Source organism: Lissotriton helveticus, chromosome 5_1, assembly GCF_964261635.1.
Source record: "Lissotriton helveticus chromosome 5_1, aLisHel1.1, whole genome shotgun sequence".
In the NCBI taxonomy this organism is placed as follows: Eukaryota; Metazoa; Chordata; class Amphibia; order Caudata; family Salamandridae; genus Lissotriton; species Lissotriton helveticus.
In genome coordinates, this window is record NC_136065.1 from 770,521,682 (window position 1) to 770,545,817 (window position 24,136).

Below are 24,136 nucleotides of genomic sequence, written 5' to 3' on the forward strand. Positions count from 1 at the left end.
GCCGGTGTCAGAGGTCGAAGATAGGATTTCTTGGCAATTCTGGAAATAGCTCCCGCCCTCTGAATTAATTTTATAGTGGCCTTTGATTTATGTTGCTGCCAGGTCAGAGACTGATTAAGTGTAATGCCCAGGTACTCGATTACTTGAACTCTTTCTAGAACTACAGATCCCAGACGGGGATTTGGGCAATTTTTGGGTTTTTTGCTGAGAATCATGAATTTGGTCTTGGAGGGGTTTATTTCTAGACCCCTTTTGTTACAGAAGTCCAAGAAACCGTCCAAAATTCTCTGCAGCCCCATTGGTGTTTTTGCCAACAGCAGGGTGTCGTCGGCGAACATAATCGCAGGCACCCTGCTGTTGTTTAATTGTGGAGCATCAACGTTGGGGATCCTACTCAGGTGTTCTATTACCCCATTTGTAAAAAGACAGAAAAGAGTCGGCGCCAACACGCATCCCTGCCTTACCCCTCGTTGGACAGGGAACCTATCTGTCAGCCTACCACCCTTTCCGTATCTTACACGGGCGTAATTATCTGTATGTAGCCTTATTAAAATGTGCAGTATATCGCCGGGGATACCCATATCCGCCAGTACTGCCCACAACCTGGCCCGTGGGACCAGGTCGAAGGCGGCACGGAGATCAACGAAAACCGCATACAGTGACCCCCCTTCTAGGTGTGTTGTCTTCCAGTACAGAATGTTAAGTCTAAGTAGCTGATCGACTGTTGAGACTCCCCTCCTAAATCCTGCCTGAAGAGGGCTTAAAATATCTGTCTCATCCATCCAATTTTGGAGCCTATCAAGGATTAGTCTACCGAACAACTTTTGGGTCACATCGATGAGACTAATTGGACGGTAATTGGCTGGAAGCAGGGGCGACCCCTTTTTGAATATAGGGACCACCTCCGCTCCCAGCCAAGTGTCCGGTATTCTCATCCCCCCCAGGACTGCATTAAACAATATCAACAGATAGGGTGCCCAAATATCAGGTTCTTGTTTAAAGAGATCACCCGGCACCCCATCAAGTCCTGGGGCCTTTCCGGAGGACAGCCCTGCTAATGCCACCCTTATGTCTTTAATGGTAAAAGGGACAGCACTATGCGTGTTATGAGTAGAGGGTTTAATTATTGCTATCTCCTCGTTGTCAGAGGAATATAGCTGCTGGAAATGGTCCTGCCAGACGTTTGGAGCAATATTTGGTTCCACAGCCGAGGGGAGATCCCCACTTCCGTGGTTTATAATTCTCCAGAATCTACGGGAATCCCTTTCAGCTAGGGACTCCGATAGATTCTCCCAATGCTGAACGTCCCACTCAATTTTAGCGTTGGTTATGAGTGATTTGTAGGTCCTCCTTTTGAGTCGAATTTCCTCCCTTGAACCCCCCTCTTTTATCATGGTTAAGAGGTCCCGCTTTGCCAGTCTACAGGTGTTATTATACCAGGTATTTTTGGGTACGCCCTGCGCTCTTGGTCGTCCAATGCTTAGAAAATCAGCCTCAAGCTTCTTGGTTAGATTTAGATGTAACTGAGCTATATCCTCGCTAATATCTTTTGTAGATTTAAGGCGCCATAACTCAAAAGCCTCATCTAGAATGGGAATAATCCCAGTATAGAGGGCGGCTAACTTTTCGGTACTGGAGGCAAGTTTTTCCCATCTTATCCGCCTTCGGTTGTTCTCCAGGAGGTGCCCCCCTCTCAATTCCTGTGCACATAGTGCAGTCTCCCCCAAGGGCGGGATGACATATTCTAACTCCAGGGCGTTATGGTCGCTGTCATCTCTATCTACTATTTTAAAATCCAATACCCTTTTCCACTCCTGCATTTGAACCAGAAGATAATCGAGTCTACTTTGCCTACCTGCCTTGTTGAATGTGCATTTAGAGGGAATGTCAGATCTGGTACGACCGTTGCACGCTCTCAGACCAAAGGTAAGATTCAATGTATTTATTTGAACGGCCAACGGTGTCCAAGCTCTGGGTGGGGGTGCCTCTGTCTGGGGAACCTGCCAACTTGAATCCTCCTCTAGGGAGGGTCCATCAAGTAGGCCAGGTAAAGGCTCGAAATGTGAATTGAAGTCGCCCCCTATTAGATAAGACATATCCCCAGGGATGGTTTCTAAGATAGTCGACAATGACTCTATAGTTTTAGAAGTGGCCGCTGTTTGAACTGGTCTGGAATATATGTTTATAACTAATAGTTTGAAAGGCCCTGGCCATTCCAATAATACTACCAGTATATCTTCTGAGTCTGCTGGGTATCTTGAGGCTGTACATCCTAGGTCTTACGCAACCCAGGTTGCCAGTCCTCCGGATGGTCGTCCTTTCCCAGCCCATAGAGCGGGGATTGAGAAAATCTGAAATCCCCTGTATGGTATCTCTTCTCTTAACCAAGTCTCTTGAAAGAGACATACACTTTTTAGATCTACTAGCTCAGCCCATGAGTCCGATTCTATTTTGTTACTTATGCCTGCGACATTCCAGGAGAGGAATTTTAGGATTAGTGGGGCTATCTGTGTCGCTGCTTGGCTAGCCCTTAAGATGGTATTAGCTGTACGTGGGGCTGAGCCCATTTGAACTTCCTCAATTGCCGGGGCTTCTTGAGTGTTTTCCCTTTTGTTAGGTTCGTAATGGGAGTCTTGACTCCCTCTACAGATTTTCTCCTCGCTGGTAGTGAGGGATACTAGGTAGCCTTGATCAGGGCCTGCTGGACTCTCTTTTGCCCGTGCTACGGAAGCCGGCTGTCAATCCACCGTTTCTAGACAGTCATAACGGTTGGACAGTGATAAAAAAGGTGGCTGGTAAAATCTTGGGGGCCATGACTCCTCTCTCTCATAATTTCCCCTTCCCGTTCCTCTTCTCTGTGCAGTTTCCCATCCCTGTGAATCACAGTATGTGGGAGGGTAAATGGGGGGTGGGCGTGCATGGTCAAAGGGAATTCTCCTCCTTTCCTGGTTTCCCTCCCAGTTTCCCCTAAGGTCCGGATAGTAACCTCTCCTTTGTGCCTTAGGTGGATGATCACTAGGTGGATAGAAGAACGACAGAGGGACTGGTTGGATAGTGCTCCCTTCGTCCTCCAAAAAAGAACCACAAATAAATGGGACTGTACCTGGTTCTTTAAAACTCACCAGAATACAGTCGCCACTAATTGTTTTGGGACTCTTGCCCACCCATGAGACTCTTCTTGCCATGCTGATATTACTGGTCTTGCCTCTAGGAAGCGGCCTATGTGTTGAGAGCCAGTTAATTACTTTATTTTTCAACGACTCCCCTGTCTCATAAGAGTCTGATTTCAATTCGGGAACCCCGATTAAAATAGCAGTATATGGTGCTACCTCCGGAGGAAGATTAACAGTGACTGTTCTTGGAGGTTTGGTTAGAAGCGTTTTTGGATCAGGTGGATTATGGATGGTGTTCAACTGAGGTTTTGGGGGACTTTTGTGTTGCACATTTGTCTGAGTTATGTTAGTTGCTGTTGGTACTTGATTTTGAATAACACTAGTTTGTTTATTGATAGCGCCTCCTGAAGTCACTGGAGTTGCCGAATTAGATTTTAGTTGAGGTGGTTGAATGCTAGTTGATTTAGAGTTTTTATCCCCCGCTAGAGTTGTTGTTCCTGTCTCAGCTGCTTTTGAGCTTTTGAGAGGGTCCAAATTGTTCTTATGTTTCGGGTCCATGGGGCACGATATGGAACAGGGAGCACCCGATTTCCAGCCCTCCATAACTTTTAGGGCAGTGTTCTCGATTTTAATTAATCTCGCCTCCATTTTTATCAGGCGAGCTTCTAAGGGACTTATGATTGATTTCAGGAGGTGGCCAATGTCCGCTAGTGTTATGTCATCTTCCGTGGACTCGGAGTTATGTTCTACGGAAGGAGGTAGCAATTCAGTGGGAGTATCCCTAGACTGTACCTGGGGGGGATCAGTTGTTATCCTAGGCGGTGTTCTTTCCTGGTTATTATGATCTGTTCTAGTTGAATTTTGTGTTACCCCCGCATATTGCTTCGTTTTCTTTCCTTTCCTTTCCTTATTACTCTGTTTCCCAATCTTCCTCTTTTGTATAGCACCCTCCCTTCTCCCTCGGTCTGTGCTAGGTGACTTTGGTAGCTTAGGGGTATTGGTGGTAGTAATAGCAAGTTCATCCCCCGAAAATGGGGGACTTGAAGTGCTTATTTCAATGGCTTCCCTCGGTTCTGTGGTATTTGGAGGTTGAGTAATGTGTGTTAGGGGGAGGGACAAAAGACTCATGTCATCTAAGTCACTCACTGTTCCTACAGAGAGATCTATACTGGTGGTTCGGTGCGCCCCCCCACATGCGCCAAGCTGGGAACTATCCACAGTCCGCCTATCCTCTGGGGTTTTCAACATTGCTATGATCCCCATCGAGGATCTTCTCACCCATTCAATCTCCTGCGAGATTCGTCTTTCCAGGAGAGTGATATCGTCAATCAGAAGGGAACCGGCCTTCAAAAAATAATCATCAATTTTGCCTTGGTTTGGGGCAGTTGTAGTAAGGGCATTGGCTGCCAGGGTAGCTTTACTCCTAGTCTCCATGTTACTCATAATGAGCTAGATAGCTCTTGAGGACCCAAGAAGTAGTAGAGGAGTGATGAATTAAGAAGGGAGTATAACTTAGTACCTGGAGTAAGTGGGAGGACCCAGTCCAGTCTCTCCGGTCCTCGAACGGCCTCAAACGGCCCGCTCTTAGCCCGGTCTTCGCCCGCTTCTTCGTCCGCGCGCGTCCCGCGTTCGCGTTCAAGGCGGGGTTAAAATAGAGGAGGAGAGAAGGGGGCGGGAAGAGGAGCCAGGTGCGCGCGGTGGACGGCGCAAGCACTTCTGGACCTCGCAGTCCCGCTCCCTAGGCAGGTGACGTTTGTGGCTCTCCCCCAGCGATGGTGACCGAGCTGGTGTGCTCCCAGGTCACAGAAAAGGGTTCTCAAAGGGCTCCGCTGTACAAAGTGCCCCAGATACGGCCACAAGCAAGTCCACAGTCTTTTACAAATCACGAGCGGCTCCCGCGCCAGCGGGGGCCGCGAGGAGTTTTTGAGCCTGCAGGAGGGTCAGAGGGAGGAGGGGGCGGGAAGAGGAGCCAGGTGCGCGCGGTGGACGGCGCAAGCACTTCTGGACCTCGCAGTCCCGCTCCCTAGGCAGGTGACGTTTGTGGCTCTCCCCCAGCGATGGTGACCGAGCTGGTGTGCTCCCAGGTCACAGAAAAGGGTTCTCAAAGGGCTCCGCTGTACAAAGTGCCCCAGATACGGCCACAAGCAAGTCCACAGTCTTTTACAAATCACGAGCGGCTCCAGCGCCAGCGGGAGCCGCGAGGAGTTTTTGAGCCTGCAGGAGGGTCAGAGGGAGGAGGGGGCGGGAAGAGGAGCCAGGTGCGTGCGGTGGACGGCGCAAGCACTTCTGGACCTCGCAGTCCCGCTCCCTAGGCAGGTGACGTTTGTGGCTCTCCCCCAGCGATGGTGACCGAGCTGGTGTGCTCCCAGGTCACAGAAAAGGGTTGAAATCTAATCACAAACAAACATTGGCATGAAAAAATAAGAGACGGTGGAAACTACATTCATTAATTGCATCACGTGACAGGATGACAGCACATTCACGCGAGGCACATATTCTAGGTGGAAATTTTCCATCAGTTGTCTAACTGTGCCGCCACTATCACATCATTTGGGTTCTCCTTACCCAGGAGTGTGTGCCCTCACAATCACACCAAACGCAATGGAGGACTGTGAAAGTAAAGAGACCCTACAGATATTATCTGTTAGGCGAACACAGTAGCAAAAAGCAGTGCAAAAAAAGTGACTAGTGGTAATATAAAATTAGGTAAAACTGAGTAGAAAATGTTTTTTTAATAGTTTCTCTCAGCTTCCTAACTCTAAAAAAGGGGTGTACAAGGCAGATTTAACAAAATATCTGCTCAGCGAGTGGTCAACATGTTTCTGCATCTAAGGAAGTACCCATGCATTCATCAGGACCTAGTTGGTGCTACTGCTGAAAAATAGTGATAAGTATTAAAAGGAAAAATGTCACCTGGTTTTCAGGTTCAAATGCTCCACCACAATCCAATTAGTGTGGGGTTAGCGCCTCACCTCACCTGGCTGCAGCTCAGGTAAATGAGGAGCACCGCTCTCTCCGTCGGTGTCTCCAGGCGTTCCTCTGCGCTAAACTTGGGGAGGCCAGCGCAGAGGAACGCCTGGAGACACCGACGGAGAGAGCGGTGCTCCTCATTTACCTGAGCTGCAGCCAGGTGAGGTGAGGCGCTAACCCCACACTAATTGGATTGTGGTGGAGCATTTGAACCTGAAAACCAGGTGACATTTTTCCTTTTAATACTTATCACTATTTTTCAGCAGTAGCACCAACTAGGTCCTGATGAATGCATGGGTACTTCCTTAGATGCAGAAACATGTTGACCACTCGCTGAGCAGATATTTTGTTAAATCTGCCTTGTACACCCCTTTTTTAGAGTTAGGAAGCTGAGAGAAACTATTAAAAAAACATTTTCTACTCAGTTTTACCTAATTTTATATTACCACTAGTCAATCAATCAATCAATTATAATCTTTATTCGGTTCTTAAAAAGACACCATAAAAGCACAAATACAATATATGTACACAAATTAAAAACGCAGCAAGAGATACTCAGTTTAAAAGGTATAAATGTCAAGGTTTTTTTTTTATACTCAAGGAGAGGGCCAGGGGATTTAAAAAATTTTTTAAATGTTCAAATCACGTTAGGGGCCAATGTCTCTGGTGTTCCTCAGTCTTGTTGCAATTCGAATAAAGTTTATCGTGCAAAACAGGGTATAAGCGTCCTCCGCTTCCTGTAGGAATCTCAGCGCCAGTTTTGCGTGTTTAAATTTTAGCTCTTTCAGGATTCCCACCAGGAACTTGCGTCTTGGCATTGTGTAAAATGGGCACAGTAAAACAAAGTGGAGGGTGTCCTGCGGAGATCGAAGATCGCAGCCGCAGGTACCCTTCTCCTCCACTGTGTGGGTAAACCCAGATGGGACTGCAAGGATATGATGTAACATGTTAATTCTGAAACGGGTCATGAGGTAGCGATCCTGCGCATTGTACATGACCCTCAGGTAGGGTTCCATACCTTGCTTCGCAGTGAGTTCGTTATAAGAGAGATTGGTGGGTTTATACTTCTCTTTTTCTGCCCTTGATGTCTTCAGCTGTGCAAGAAAGAGTTTTTTAACCAAGGTCTTGCTCTCCAGGGTTAGAGAGTCAGGGGATAAGAAGTATTTAGAACAGCCAATCTCTGTTAGCGACTTCTTAAAAAATTTCAGCCAGGGGATTGCGTGGCCTTTGTCTCTTTTGAGGCAGTCCTCAATGATTTGTCTTGTAAGGGCCGCCTCAGGATTGGTTCATACTTTCACCCATGCCAAGAGGGGTTTGGATTTAATTTTGTCCTCTAGAAAGGGTTCTCCTACCTCTTCGTGTATGATATGGGCCGAAACACTCTGTGGGACTTTTAATATTCTTCGTAGGAATTTGTTTTCTTCAGTCTGAAGCGGCTGTGCTTTTTTGCACAGGAAGCCCCACACTTCTGCCCCATAACTTACTTTCGCACAGCAGATGGATCTGTATAAGGTCAAAATTTGTTCCGGGGACCATTTCCCTAGTCTTTGCCCATACCCCATAATTGCTCCTACTGCAGCTGCCAGTTTTGTAGAGTGCTTTTCAATCAGAGGTTTAAATGATAAGTCGTGATCGGATAACACTCCCAAGTACGTAAAAGACTTGACCTGGTCTAATTTATGTGACCCGATGTTATAGGTAAAAGTTCCTTTTGTAGGTTTCCCAGATGTCATGATATAGGACTTTTCCAGGTTTGTTGCCAGGTCCAGTTTGTCCATAAATTTGACAAACCCGTCAATTAGTTTTTGCAGTCCCAGAGGTGTTCTAGAGAGCAGAACCGCGTCATCGGCGTAGAGTAGTACGGGCACTGCTCGATGACCGATTTGGGGTGAGTCAACTTTAAGTTTAAGGAGGTCCTTTTCCAATGCATTAATGTAAATAGAGAAAAGGAAGGGCGCAAGGATGCATCCCTGCCTTACTCCACTATTGCAGGTGAAGGGATCGGTCTTTTTACCTTCCTGGCTGTATCTTACGCTTGCAGAGGTGTTCTGGTGGAGGTTTTGTAGAGTGTCGACTAGTGATTGGTCCACTCCTAATTCCTTTAACATAACCCAGAGCTTTCTCCTGTTTACGCGATCGAAGGCCGCTGACAGGTCCATAAACCCCATGTATATTGACCCCCTCCCGGCGATGGTATATTTTGCAATCAGGAGGTATAGATTTAGGCATTGGTCGGTGGTAGATCTGCCTTTCCTGAAGCCGTATTGGATTTCCAAGAGGATTTGTTGCTCCTCTGCCCAGTCTTGCAATCTCGATAAGATGACTCGCCCCAGGACCTTGGCTGTCACATCGATGAGAGAGATGGGTCGGTAACATTGGGGGTCATCACGGTTGCCTTTTTTGTAGATGGGGACTATGGTTGCCGTTGACCAGGACTGGGGGAGGCCTGCCTCCACTGCCTCGTTTAGCACCCTCGTAAGTAACGGAGCCCATAGTTCAGGTCTACTTAGGAATAGGTCTGGTGGAATTCCGTCCGGGCCCAGCGCTTTATTTTTGCTGAGCCCGGTTATTCCTAGTTCGACCTCTTTCAAGGTGAAGTTTAGCTTAACGGGCTGATGGGCCTCCACTAACTCCTCCTGGAGTGCCTGGATTGAATGGTTATATAGACTCTGGAAATGTTTCTGCCATTGCTCCGGCAGGATGGTGTTCATGATTTTTGGAGCCCCTTGGTCCTGGAAGCCGGGGGCGTTGATCACTTTCCAAAAGGCAATAGAGTCTTTTCTTTCTGCGGCGTCCCTTAAGTCTTCCCAAGCCTGGTTTTGTATACTTTGCTTTCGAGCCTTCAAAGCTTTTTTGTATTCGGCTCTGTTCCGTGCCACCTTCGTTTTATCCCTTGGTTGGGCATGGAGGCTATCCTTCAGGTTTTTCAGCGCCTTCGTGCAATTTGAGTCAAACCAACGGGGGTTTAGGGGCATTTTATTATTAGCTCCTGTGGTTTGTAGGGAGTTATTTACAACCTGCGCGATTTCTTCGAATGCCTTCACCACCTCAGCTCCGGTTACGCAGGGGTCAAGACATTTATCAATTGCTGCTGAGGCTTCGAGTAGTAGTCTTTTATAAAAGCTGTCCCCATCAATTTTGGCCCATTAGATTCTTCTGCCCTGGTCCACTGCTCTTTCCATAATGACAGGACTCTTTTGAAGTGAAAAAACAAAACCTTCCATTTTAATGATCACCGGATTGTGATCACTGAAGCTGCTGGCCTCTATAGTGATTGTGCTGATGCTTCTTTTTAGATTGGGAGTGACTAGTGCAAAGTCAATGTAAGAGTGACAACCTCTTCCTTTGAATGTAGGGGTTAGTTCTCCTTTCTCATTTAGACTAACAAGGTCTAGAGTTTGGATTAGGTTGTACCTTTTCATTAGTCTTTCTAGATCCCAGCCCTCTGTTGAATGGGTGAAGTGTGGGCCTTTCATGATCGTGCATCTAGACCAGTCGTTATTGAAGGGTATTAGTTTCTCACAAAGGTGACAATTAAAATCTCCCATTAGTATTAGACTCGTGGGATTTGGTGTCTTAGATAAAAGATTCAAACAGTTTTCTAATTCATTTATGGCTGTACCCTTCTCCGTTGTAGCCGGTGCGTTGTACCAGTTCATTAACAAGAATGTTAAACTTTGTGAAGTGAACCTTAATACTTGGAGATTATGTGTGGACCAATTAGTGTTGGACCAGGTGCCCTTGATGTCTAAGTTGACATAGACCGCGAGCCCCCCACTTGCTCTCCCCGAAGTAGCTTTTTTTGCAGGGACGAAGAAGCTTTTGTAGCCTTCCAGGCTATAGGCGTGCGGTTCGGTGGCCCAGGTCTCTTGCAGGCATAAGATATGGAATTTACTTATATAGCTAAGCCAGTCCTGGGATACGATCTTGGCCGCTAACCCTGCGATGTTCCAGGTAGCTATTAGTAGATTATCATGGATCATGACCTTGGGTGTGCTTTTTTCCTCGCCTAGCAGAGGCTTTGATTGTTTACCCATTGCGGGTACGGCGGCCCAGCTTGGTTGCGGCCTATAGGGGGTAGCGATTCTTCTATGAGTAAAGTGGGAATTATTTGTTGCGGGATTTGTCCCCTCCCCTTTTCCCCGGATGGTATTCGGTGGTGTGCTACAGCCTCCTATAGTATGCACAGCTCCCAGAACATCAGTTTGGCCCTGGTCTGCCCCTTCTTTTATCCCTGTTGATGCCAGACTTGGCTCCCTCCCGTCTTTGGTTTTTGGAGATGAACGGCCCAATCTCTGTCAGTCCACCCCTTCAAGTGTACTGAACCTGTTCCAGTGGGCGTACTGCGTTATAGAGGAGTCATAGGTTGGAAATACAGGATTTGGCCTTTGCCATTGAGGTGGGCCATATTGGAAACCCAAATGCGGTGTTCTGTTGGGACCAAAATTCTGCCTGGGCCTTTGAGATGCAAAGGGGTAAAAGTAGGATAGATGAACCGGGTGAATTTGTGATCGAGTATAACTCGGGGGGGCGTTGCAGATGAAGTTAACAGCCGCCATGTCTCTAAAGTTCACCGTAATAATGTCCCCTGCAATGGTCTTGGTACCTTTGCCGATCCACTCGCCCCTTCTCACTGAAAGGATTTCCCCGTGGATGTTAGGGGGCAGAGGTCTATGTATTTGCAGCCACTGTGCACATTTATTTTTTAGTTCAATTTGTGATTCCCGTTGTCCCTCCTTTAAAGGAGGAACTCCTGTTAGAACGACTACAAAGGGCAATGCCTCAGGCGGAAGATTAATTGTCCTGAAGCGTGTTGCAGTTTTCTTTTCGTTGGTGGTTGTCGCGGTGGGAATCCGGGAGGGCTTAGGGTCCGCCTTAGGGGTTAGGGCCTTATTTTCTTCTAGCATTTGTGAAGATCCGAGTGGGGGTTTGTTGTTGCCAGTAGGTGTTTGATTTTTATTTTTGCCTGCTTGCGGGGTAGAGGAAACCTTTTCTTTTTCCTTAACTCCTTTCTGCGTGACACTGATATTATTGAGCTTGGCCCCCCCATTGGTTGCTAAAGAGACCTTATCTTTTGGTAAACTTATTGGTGTAGGGTCCTTTAGTTTTGTCGGGTCCCGTTCCTGCACAAGATAAGTTTTCGGGACGATCCCCTTATTGTTAACCAATGATGTCAATCTATCTATTTTTGCTATAAGGGGTTTTAACAGCACCGTGATGGAGTGCTCCAGGTCAAGTTTAAGATCCGCCACCATGTTGGTTATCCAGCATGGTATTCCGGGTGTAGGTGGGTTTATAGGCGTGATCAGATTGTGATTACTGGATTTTGCGTGACCTTTTTTCCTCCCTTGTTTGTGGCCTTCCCTGTGCGGCGTTTTCTCCGCGAGGAGTGCGTCTTTGTCATGAATGTTTGTTTGAGTGCTTATTTGTGCACCAGGTCTATCCCTGCTGGTTTCAGCGGGCGCCTGGGCACAAGGAAGGTCAACAAAGGATGGTGGAGTTAAGGGCCTGCTAGTGTCGATCTCCTCTGCCAAGTCCTCGGAGGCTTCTGATAGATTAATCAGTGATTCCTGAGTTTCTTGTATGATAGTTACAGGAGGTAAGGACATTCTTCTCTCGGTGTTAGCTATGGCGTCGGAAACCGCCCCTATAGTGTGTTTGAGCATTTTATCGATGGCAGTAAGGGTCGGTAAAGGGGGTGGATGATCCGATTTAGCTTTTATGCTCGATCTTAGGGTAGGCATCCTGGTCTTCTTAGCAGTTTTCCTCATAGCGAGGGGTACTGTGTTGGGGAGTAACGGGCAGATGTAACTTGTCTCGATGGGGGTGGCCAGTAGCCAGGCGGGTTGCCGTGAGGTTGGTAGCGACAAGTTTTTAAAGGGCAATATTAGGGGGCTTGCCCAGCCCGGCCTCTTCTGGCCCCTGAGGGCCACAGAGGGCCCGCCCTTTGCCCGGGCTTCGCTCGGCGTCCCGCTCGCGTTCCGCTAAGCGTTGCCGCGCTATGTTTATAGAGAGTGTTGCGGCCGGGGGCGTGGCTTGCTGGGGGCGCGGCCGTGCACACCTGTGCAGCGCGTGGACTCCTGGTCTATGGAGTCCCTGCCTCACGCGCCCCCAGTTACTTTGCTGAGTTCTTTGTTCCTCCCGGGTGCTGACTGCTGGGTGTAGACATGCTGCCTCGACCCCACACCTGAGCGCCGCGCAGCTGCAAGCTGTTGACGCGGGACTCAGGCGGTCAATCCCTCCTGGGACACAGGGAGGCTGCAGGAGCAAGTGGCGGTTCCCAGTTCAAGGCGTCGGCGAATATCGGCGTTCTGGAAGGGTTTTCACCAGTAAGTAGGTATTACCACTAGTCACTTTTTTTGCACTGCTTTTTGCTACTGTGTTCGCCTAACAGATAATATCTGTAGGGTCTCTTTACTTTCACAGTCCTCCATTGCGTTTGGTGTGATTGTGAGGGCACACACTCCTGGGTAAGGAGAACCCAAATGATGTGATAGTGGCGGCACAGTTAGACAACTGATGGAAAATTTCCACCTAGAATATGTGCCTCGCGTGAATGTGCTGTCATCTTGTCACGTGATGCAATTAATGAATGTAGTTTCCACCTGTCTCTTATTTTTTCATGCCAATGTTTGTTTGTGATTAGATTTCACTTCTTTTAGACTCCTAGATACCCTTTGTTGTACACTCATGATCCTGATAGGGGCATGTATCTAGTCTGAGTCGGTAAACCAGCCCTTTGACCCCCCCTAAGTAGTTTGTTGTATACACAGAAAAGGGTTCTCAAAGGGCTCCGCTGTACAAAGTGCCCCAGATACGGCCACAAGCAAGTCCACAGTCTTTTACAAATCACGAGCGGCAGCCCCTTATAAATTGGTGTGGATCTCCTTACTGAGTAGTGTGTCTCACTTATTGACTATTGTGTGTATTTGCAAATATCAAATACTCCCCTCTGATTAGCCTAGGGCTGCTCGACCAGACTACCCCCCTAGAGGAGCACCTTGGGATTGTAAGAGCAAGCCCCTGTCCACTTATAAGGCAACCCCTGGACTCTTTACATAATATATCTCAATTTGATATGCCATATAAAGAACCAGCTTCCTGCATGCATGTCTACTGTGGCACTGAATGTGAATCGATAATAGAATAATGCTGCAGTAGGAAAAAAACATTGCATGTTACAAATTTGCAACTTGTATCCGATTACAGAGTTGTAGGTGACCAGCAACACACATACCAAAATTATTATTTGATTATAATGTGCGTTTGCATGCCTGAATACTACATTTAGCAAATATACAATATGAAGACAGCGCGTAAGTGTGGGACACTTTCAGTTTTTGGTCAAGTTGCAGTGAGTCTTTATTGCATGACAAGTGTCAAGGTCTTTTATATTACAAAATTCAAGATTTGTTTTTGTCCAATATGTGCAACATGTGAATATATTGTATTTTGGATAAATGCTGCGGAATTACTTTAACAGATAAGTATTATTTCCTTCCCATAGTATCAAAAAACACACAATATTACACTTTAACAGTGAAGGCTGCCATATTTAATTACCTGTTCTTTTGTCTGTTGAAATGAATGATAGGAAGAATTCTACAGTTAAAGAAACAAAATATTTTTTTTGTTCCTAGGGTCCTCCTGGCCTTCCTGGACCAAAGGTAAGGCAACTCTGAAAGAATGCTTATATTTATTTTTCTATCTTGTTGTAAAATATATTTTTACATGGAAACTAATTCATAAAGCTAGAACGTTTTAGGTGGGATGCCTACTCATCATAACACATCTGAACGCCACAGATAGGTTTGCCACTGGATAGTTATATTTCAGTGCAAGTAAATAACAAATAAATAATAAATAAACAGTTTACAGTGGAATAATATTCCACTACTACTAGACTAGAAAACAATGCTATTTACATTTTCATATTTTATAGAAAGAAGTTAAAAAGCTTTAATGATAATATATCTAGAGATAATAATTATTTTTAAGTTACAGCATTAACAACATCTGTAATTACTAGAGTATGTAATGAATGCCTCACCTTTTGAACATAATGATCTATAGTGACCTAAGAATTCAGATTTTTCTTAGCTAACACTTTTGATTGTATTAAAGGCTGTTTACGACTAGCCTAATATTTGTATGAGACTCGTATAAGACATTGAACATGTGTGACTTATTTTCGGACCAAATTTGAAGCCAGCTAATAGACTTCATCTTTTGAAAAGAAGAGAAAGAGGTGCTCAAAGTCAATTGTAGAAAGAATAATTGATGGACAGAATGGCTATCAATTTCAAACATTCACCCCAGTACAGATCTGGGCCTAAATCCATCGTTTTTTTTGCTCCCTATGCCATTCCAATTTAGGCCCAGCCATATGCAAATCAGTCTTCGCCCTGTTCCCCATGGGAACAGTCCAGCCCGAACTACCAGACAAGGTCCTCCCTGGACTGGAAACAAGCATTTATTTTTCTATCTTTTTGTAAAATATATTTTTACATGGAAACTAATTCACAAAGCTAAACCGTTTTAGGTGGGATGCCTACTCATCATAACACATCTGAACGCCACATATAGGTTTGCTACTGGATAGTTATATTTCAGTGCAAGTAAATAACAAATAAATAACAAATAAACAGTTTACAGTGGAGTAATATTCCACTACTACTAGACTAGAAAACAATGCTATTTCCATTTTCATATTTTATAGAAAGAAGTTAAAAGGCTTTAATGATAATATATCTAGAGATAATAATTATTGTTAAGTTACAGCATTAACAACATTTGTAATTACTAGAGTATGTAATGAATGCCTCACCTTTTGAACATAATGATCTATAGTGACCTAAGAATTCAGATTTTTCTTAGCTAACACTTTTGATTGTATTAAAGGCTGTTTACGACTAGCCTAATATTTTTATGCGACTCGTATAAGACATTGAACATGTGTGACTTATTTTCAGGCCAAATTTGAAGCCAGCTAATAGACTTCATATTTTGAGAGGAAGAGAAAGAGGTGCTCAAAGTCAATTGTAGAAAGAAAAATCGATGGACAGAATGCCTATCAATGTCAAACATTCACCCCAGTACAGATCTGGGCCTAAATCCATCATTTATTTTGCTCCCTATGCCATTCCAGTTTAGGCCCAGCCATATACAAATCAGTCTTGGCCCTGTTCCCCATAGGAAAAGTCGAGCCCGAACTGCCGGGCAAGGTGCTCCCTGGACAGGAAACAAGCATCCTGGGACCTGTTTTAGGGCATCACCCCTCATCATCCAGAGGCATGGAGAGCATGGGACCCACGCCTGGGCTTACCCGTCCCACTCGGGGTGGCAAAAACAAAAAAAACAATTGATGGACAGAATGCTGATCCATGTCAAACATTCACCCCCGATACAGAGATCGGGCCTAAATCCATCGTTTGTTTTTCTTTTCAATTGTCAATTGTATGGCATGAACTGAGATTGTGAGGAACCAGGTCAAATACATAACTGTATTCAATATTAAAAGGTATTGTCTATCTATGGGGCATATTCACAGTTTTACACAAATAAGTGGAAGAAACATCCCCAGAACAATAACATATAGTGGATTTCACAGCATTAGGCAATAACGTTGCTACTGTCAAGATATCACATTATGTTCCCCCAATTTCCTGCTTGAGAAAGTATATTCCATAATTACGTTGGTTTTCAGAAAAAGACTCGTCAGTTTTATTGGTTAAGAATTGTCATCTATCTCTCTTGACAATATCAACCTTGCAGTTCCTTTAAAAGTGAAAGCGGGGGGGGGGTAATGAGGCATTTGTCCTTCTCATGCAATAGCAAACAAAATGAAACAATGGTTTGTGACTACTATTTTGGTTGCAAGGCACTGAATATCTATGACTGCCCTTGCCAGTCAGTAACCACTGTGCAGTGAAAGAAGATCATGAAGAACAGCTTTTATCGTGTGAATAGCAACAGGGACATCCGGGAGAAGCAGACAGCAGACCAATGGGCCGTTGCATGTTCACCCAGGTGTCTCTTTCATTGAGTGATACTTTTATTCCAACCAAATTCCCTTTAAGAAATAAGGGGGTTACAATATTTGCAATTTGTGAATGCAAAGGCAGAGAAGGAGTTCTTCTTTTCCTTTAAGATCCCCAACACTGCTCTCAAACTATTGGCAAGGATTCACACACAGAATTCTGCCTCACTAATTGGTGAGAACCATCCTTTTTGCTCTGTGCAGGAATGATACATTTTGACTAGTGCAGCGTGTTTGCATCGCAGATTCTGTGCATACACAGAACTGCAATTAGACTTACATACATAGCATATTTTATCAAAAATACTAATTGGTTTACAAGTGATACATCAAATTCCAGAGGATGGAGTTAAATACTTCCAATATAAACCCGTTTTTTACATGCATAAATGAGACCCTTAGCTTACTGCAAATTGCCACACCTTTTCCACCTCTTTTGGGTAGGCATTTCTGTCCTGGATTAGGAAGACCTACAGGGATTCCAGAAATAATCTATGCTGTTAGATTGATATTAATAATTGTATTCCTGGAAACTTGTGTTACCTGATCAGAATTACCTAGGGATATATCTCACAATATATCAGCCTACCATAATATTGTTTCAAGAATGCTAACTATCACAATGTTGTAACGGTCAATATCGATAAGGAAGTTGGGGTTATATGCTAATGAAGATCTACAAATAGCTGAAAACAAAACTTCGGAGACATCTACTAGGCGTACCTCAGGATACCTCTATTTTTGTAGCTCATGAAGAGCTTGGTATGGTCTATCTCTCCGATCTGTTGGCCTTATGCCCCTTTTCATTATGGATAAAAATTTGTCTCAGCAAAGGGACTGCTTTAAACAAACAGATTATAAAGGATTGCATGGCCCTTGATCACGTCTCCTATATCACGTGGCACAAATATATCAAGGAGCGTTTTCGTGCCAGGGAAGAGCAGACCTTAGTTTAAATCCGGAATCGAGAAGGTTGGATAAAGGAGGCCTTTTTTATGCATCAGTCCTCAGACAGGGAAGACTAGGAGCTGAGAAAGCTCAGCGTACTTTATTACACTAAAAACTATGCAATTCACTGAACCATATTTATTAGTGCTATCAAGCTCTTATGATCGCTCTCTACTGACTAGGTTCCGGCTTGACCTCTTTCATCTTCTTCTTGCCCACCCAAGGGGGCAGAGCAAGGGCCAGAGTTTGCTGTCCTCTGGCTGCGACGGAAAGTCTCCACAGGACATGCTCCATCTTTTTACTGTTTTGTAGTTTTTATGAGCTACTGAAGAAGACTTATATCATCCCTATTTTTAAAAAAAGGCTCACGTTTGGCAGGTGCACCCTGCCTTTACCTTTTTATTAATTGTTTCAGGTAACATCATTTTACGTTCTTAGCTTTTTAAAGTCTGCTGTTAAACTCAGATCTAGCTGTGAATAAGAAGTGGAGGGCATATCGCAGCAGGATGTGAGCTGGGTATCCCCTTTTTATTTTGTATTGTGTTCACGTACCTTTTAATCCTTTTAAAAACGAATCAAATAGGTTAAGTTACAATATTTATGTAAACCGCACCTGATGTGGTGGATGTTTTTTATAGATTTGATTGCCTGTATATTTTTGCCAATCTGGCATTCATGTTTTTTTGCAAAAGCTGAATGAAGTTGTTGTTGAGTAAGCATACATTCACTAATCTTAACTCCACATGTATGCACCTATAAGAGGTATACATAAATTATCAATGTACAAAGAAGTGAAGTTAAGTATTCTTAATCTATTTTTAGTGATGCATTTATCATCAAAATATTGTGGTACTTAATATTCTGGTGACAATTTACCGAAATGAAATGTTAATATGTAAGACTCAATACTATGGTAGAACAATACTGTTTAGTGAACAGTATATGATACATCATGTCACTGATAAAGTAAAACCTATTGCTGAAAAACCACACTATATAATAGGTACAATTAAATATTTACATTTCAGATGGGCTAACCTTGATTAGGCTCAGAGGAAAAGCACATACATGAGCACCCAGCCTTAATTAAAGCCACTGCCAATTTTCGGTTTATGTGACTGGTGTATCTTTCTCAATTCTTGTGGACTCCAGCTTATTTCATACAATAAGCAGCAGAAATGTAAGAAGAGATAGGGCATATGTCAGTTGGAAACTATCAAGCTCCTGCTAGCCTTCTGGGAGGAGTAAAGGGGTGGATTAGGTGCTACTGGTGACAAACACACACAAATTAATTGAGGAACTGCACTTCATGAAAGAGGAATGTTCTGCTTGGGGAGAAAGCATTGTAAGGTGAGTGGAGGGGAGGGAATTCCTGGGCTTTTGAAAATATTTTATGCCAACATTTTCCAGAACATTACTTTTGTTATTCCAAAAGTATAATTTGTCCATAACTGTGGTCAATGGTCTTCTACAATGCAGAAATAAAGGTTACATTTATGTAAAAATCTATGATTATTCTGCAACTAAAATATTAATTCCAAGCATTTAGTTGGAACTTAAAGCCATTTATACCAATCTTTTTGGGAGGCCGTAAATGTAGAAAAGTAAAATTGTGATTTGGTATTTGGAACAGGCATGTTTAGGGCGTCCCTTCTCAATACTGAATCCCACTGGTAAATATTATTGTATTGCAACTGAATTATGGTCGCAAAGCATACATTTTTACTAACTAATTAAAAGTAGTGGTAACTATTTGCAAATTGGAAGGGGTCCCATTTGAGAATCTTGGACAAAATATTTTTTAATAACAGACAGTGATCCCACAGACCACTGCCTACTCTTAAAAAATAAAACTCAAATGTTTCATTATTTGCTTTTGAAACACAGCGTGTTTTCCTTTAAGGAAAACGGGCTGCGTTAAAAAATTGCTTCATTTAAAAGCAAAGATAGCCATGTGGTCTGCTGAAACTGTGACTACCTCATTAATATTCATCAGTTAGGTCGATTTGCGACCCACTAGGAATTGCTAATTAAGTGTTTCTTACATAAGGAATTTCAATTTCCTAATTGCGATTTGGTAAGAATCACAATTTGGAAATCGCAATTCCGAATTTTTGCACATCTAGCCCTTGGTGTGATTTTGTGTTTGTGTCTCCATTGACCTACTACAAATTGCAAAAATAAAACAATACAACTCATGATTTCTGAAACAGAAGAATAGTGCCTATCAATCCATAAGATAGTCAGTAGCGCAAACAGCTAATTCTTGCCTTAATTTTCACATTCTACCCTAAAACACAGTGATAAAAAAACAAAAGCAATTAGAGGTATTCCTACATCTCTGCCATTTCCTCCTCTCCTCTACTGTCGCATGCACATGAACTACAGGTGGATATTGCAATGAAAAATCTATTTCTTTTAGCATGGGTTTTCATTTCTCTACGGTGTGTGCAGAGAACTGAGTCACTCTATTATCTCAATCTCATCAGTGCTCGATTCTGTATTTCATTCCTTTTATCCATTGTTCAGGGAGAAGCAGGACTTGATGGTGTGAAAGGAGAAAAAGGTGACCAGGGTGAAAAGGGAGACCGAGGTCCACTTGGGTTGCCCGTAAGTATTATGAGAACTAGAACTTTCACCTCATGATAAACTGTTAGGGGAATCAGTTCAAACTAGAAACTTTAACATGCAAAGAATAATTAAAACCGGTAACTAAGTTAACAGTGCTTTTTATATTTGCTTTCAAGAAATATTTAAAATGATTTTGTCTTACACATCCTTCACCACGTTTGTTTTTTGTTGAACAACTCTTTCTCCTTAACCATTCAACACTCCTACCACCCCCAACCATTTCCTATCAACAAACATCCTTAGGTAGCAAACATCTAATAATTACAGTTTGTGATATAAAATAACCTTATACTTTAATCATGTGCTCTGTCTGGATGACAATGTTTGTCCTTATTAACCTTTTTTCCCAAAGAGGGCACAGAAATTAAAAGTTTAAGCAACAAACCAGAAAACAGCACTTTGAAAGTGGTGTGGATATGAGCAACAATATAAATCTCAACTCAATCAGTATACTCCCATACATATGTACACAATTTATTGCAGCGGGTATCTTTCTGTTAAAGAAAGCCATAGTGATGACATCACTGTGGAGTAGTTCAAGATTGTGGCCAGATCATTTTTTAATCTTTATATCCAATTACAAAACTAGAAATAGAATCTCTGTAATATCCTTGTTTACTACCCAAACGCATAAAGAACATCCCTCATTCCTCATTTACCCCATCTCTCTTGCAGTAAGTGGAATAATTTAGCCCTATTCCTCATCAATTTACCTTAAAACTATGAATCTCACGCTCAATCTGTTGGGGAAATTGATAAATACTTGAAGTTCTGGAAAGAATTTCCAGTCTGTAATAGTGACAATTAGTTTACATTTATTTGAATTCTGTGAACTCTAGATATTCTAATGCCCATATGCAATATCATAGGGTGTGTACTATTTAACTTTATTAAACGAAAAAGAGGCAGGAGAAGACAGACACACCAATATCTTAAGCTACATTGCTAGTGTACATCAAAAGAAAAGTACTGAACTGGTACTCTTATAACAGCAAAATAGCAACTCTTCTGAATAAAATATTGTTTTGCTTTAAGGAATTGTTCACTTGAAGCTAATTCTCTATTTAGCACAATTGTGCCTGGTGTGTGCCATGTGTTTGAGCATAACAAAAGCGTATGGTTCATTAAACAGTGATCAGTATGGCTAGAATAAACAGAGCGTCTTAACATTTTGCTCGATATTTTCTCAAACACAGCACCAAACACTTACTGGATTTACTAGTATGTTATAGATGGACAAGGTGATTTGTTGCTTGCTTTGTATCTAACACACCAAAATAACTGCGGTATAAAATGAGGATACAAAACATTCTATTAACATCTGAAGGACCTTACCTTTTTCAACAGTTTGCCTTCAACTAACCTGTATTCAGATTTTAGACTTAAATCTTACCACGAATCCATGAATTCATAAATATTTACTGCAAACTGTCTACATTCTTTTATCACATTCAATCACCAAGAAAAATAATTTGATTACATATCTTGTTCAATGCTATGGAACGTTGCATGTTTGGTGGCCACATATTATTTAGGACTCCACCAATTTGAAAGTGATCTTCTGAAAATTATTGATTAGTATGGTGATGGCTGGACAGCCATCAAGTAAAATGTTAATAGAGCACACTTTTGCATCCTTCCCTCAAATCCTGCTAAAAGTATTAGAACATGGGAGGAATTTACTTACAATGCATGGGCTCTTGATCAGAAATCAATATTCAGTGGAACTGTTCAATCAAATCCTAATTTGTCCCAGGAAATTTAGAAAATCATGGAGTTGTGTGGTTCTTCTTGTTTATTACATACACTCTCAAGAGGTGGTCGTTGGATAAAAAGAGGGTCTAGTTGCGCACTAAGAAAAGTACTACAGAATATGTGGCCATGCATACCTAGGCTTTGAAACTAGGGCATGGAGATAAGTGTGGAGTGCCTCAATTGCTTTGCAGAGCACTCCGTCAAAGCAGAGTATGGATGTGACCACCAGCCACATAAGTTGCTACAAAATTAGGTTCTAAGAGGCTGACATCTGGATCATGTGCTCCACAATGTCCCAGTAAAAGATTGTTGACGTGAAGAGAAGGCCTCAATTCTCATCAAGCTAGGGACAGCTAGAAGGTCCAAAGATATGTCCATAGTTGTCCAGGGAGTTAGTGAACTCTGGGACGTTGTCCAGAGAGTTCCCAACATGCAATGGAGAGGTTTGACCAAAGTGAATACATTGTTAATTGGGGAAGATAGTCTGGGATTCTCTGAACAGCATTTGTTTAATCCAAATGTGCTTTTTGGCTCAAGTGCAACTAAGTCTAAAGCCATCTTTCAGCTATTGTCAACCACTGAGAGTGTTACGATTGATAAGTATTGAATAAATTAACATCTTTTTCATGATGATATTTCATTTAAAGGGCCTCAGATGTACTTTTCATTATTTAAATTGAGCCTTGGGTGACATTAGCAAACATTAAATATATTTCTGGCGATTTGAGGATAGAACGCTTGGAAAGTGTAACTAAGAAGCTTTACCTACAGGATGAATAGCTGAAAGATTCAATAGTTCATAGCATCAACATACCACCTACATAATTGAAAGACCATGAATAATCGTGTTATAGGATTCTCTTGTGACCACTCTTCCTCTCTTGAAGCAATGACTTTGAGAACACCAAGGGTTAATAACCATCAGTGTAAAGGAAATGTTTATTTTCTCTACATTCCCATTGGTGTTGACTTGCATTTATCCAGAAAGGCAGGAGGATAATATATTGGTAAGAAACGGTATTTTCACAGCGGGCAGTTCAAGGCTTAACAGCAAAACCATCATCAACATTGATCCTGCAACTAGCATTATCTCAAGCTATAGATCATAGCATTGATGTGACTGGGTGATAAAACCCTCTTTTTAGTGTATCAAATGCTTGTAATGTTCTTTTTTCTGAAAATAGAAAGTGATCACTTATTCTGCCAATAGTGGAATATGAAGACTAAATGCAATGGCAACATTTCCGTATTTTACTTTTAGTGCCCTAAATGAAGCTCCAGTCATTAGGACTAAATCTCCACATGGGTGCTGTTACATCAAAGTATGCCATTGGTGCTTCAGAGTTACACATATTAATCAAACCCTAACTGTAATCAATAGCAATCACCAACAATAATTGTTCACACTGATGGATAGCTTTACTTCTGGCAAAGGAAGCACCGAGGGCAAATCATGTTCAGACTGACTTAGTACTTTCCAGTTTATTAACATATGGACCAACTGCCCATTGTATTAGTATGAGAACACTATTACCAGTTAACCTGAATGGAACTATAGTGAAAGTGATTAACAATTATTTCTGCTAATGCTACTAATTTATTAAATGATTCCCTATTTCAATGGTTTCTGTTATAGGCAATTTTCCTTAACAAACCAGACGATATGAACATTCTTCCTGACCAGTCACATACTGCCTATTATGTCTCATTATATCACATATTATATACATTTCCAATAAAGCCACACTATCAATAACCAGTGTAATTTGCTCTTCAGCTTGTGTAGTAAATCAGTGCTGCTAGTATGATTTACATTTTATCCTTACGTTCTGATGTAAATAGCAAAGGCAACATACTGTCTCATTTTGTGTACACGGCAGTGCTAGTTAACTGTATTCATTGTGTCATTGTCGTTGGTTTCCTTTGTGAATACCATTACCTTCCCTTGATATCCTTTTGTTATATTTACAATCATTCCTATGTCCTGAGTCATTGCTTCACTCACTTCTACCCTCCCTTCACTGTTCTCCCCTCCTTGTTTTCACCTTCCCATCCCTATCCACCCACCTGCCTTTATAACCCTTTCCCCCTGTTCAGGGTGCTTCAGGTTTTGACGGCAGGCCTGGGCCACCGGTGAGTTTCATCTGCACTTCCCTAAATACCTCTTTCCTAAGAATGCAAATGTGTCTTGTCTGTTCAACAGTTACCCGTTTACACTATGAGCAACTGTCTCAAGAAAATCATCTCAATTTGTGTTTGTAATATGTTCTTACTGTGCGTTTACCCAGATGTTATGCTGTTCGACTGTTTTAACCAATTAAATCACTTTTGTTACGCCCTATTTGCTCTCCATTATTCTGTTTGTCTATCTTCATTCTGTGATGTCCTGTCTACTTAAATAAGTATTGCTTACTTTGCGTCTATTAGGTATTGCCACCCAAACCTAGTCAGAAAGTTTAAATTACATATCTTAAATGATCAACAGTGCTTTAAGCACAGGGTTTAGAAGTACACAGAAAATGACAACACCTATGGGATATCATAAATCAACATACTCAGTTTGATGCGTTCAGGCATCATACAACCACTTTGAGTTTTATTGAAAACCGCTCACTTACTTAAATGGTGTAAAAATGCACTTGCTATCTAAATATTTCCACGATAACCACAGATGATGAAA

The 24,136-nt window shown here is 42.7% G+C and overlaps 1 protein-coding gene across 1 annotated transcript in view; it reads left to right on the forward strand.

Moving 5' to 3' along the window:
• The window catches only part of COL13A1 (collagen type XIII alpha 1 chain), a 396,595-nt gene that overhangs the window by 236,946 nt on the left and 135,513 nt on the right, over nt 1-24,136 (forward strand). The window contains exons 28-30 of the mRNA XM_078643241.1: nt 13,724-13,750; nt 19,600-19,680; nt 23,554-23,589. Of these exons, the coding sequence (XP_078499367.1) occupies nt 13,724-13,750; nt 19,600-19,680; nt 23,554-23,589 (144 nt within the window). The remainder of the gene's footprint in view (nt 1-13,723; nt 13,751-19,599; nt 19,681-23,553; nt 23,590-24,136) is intronic.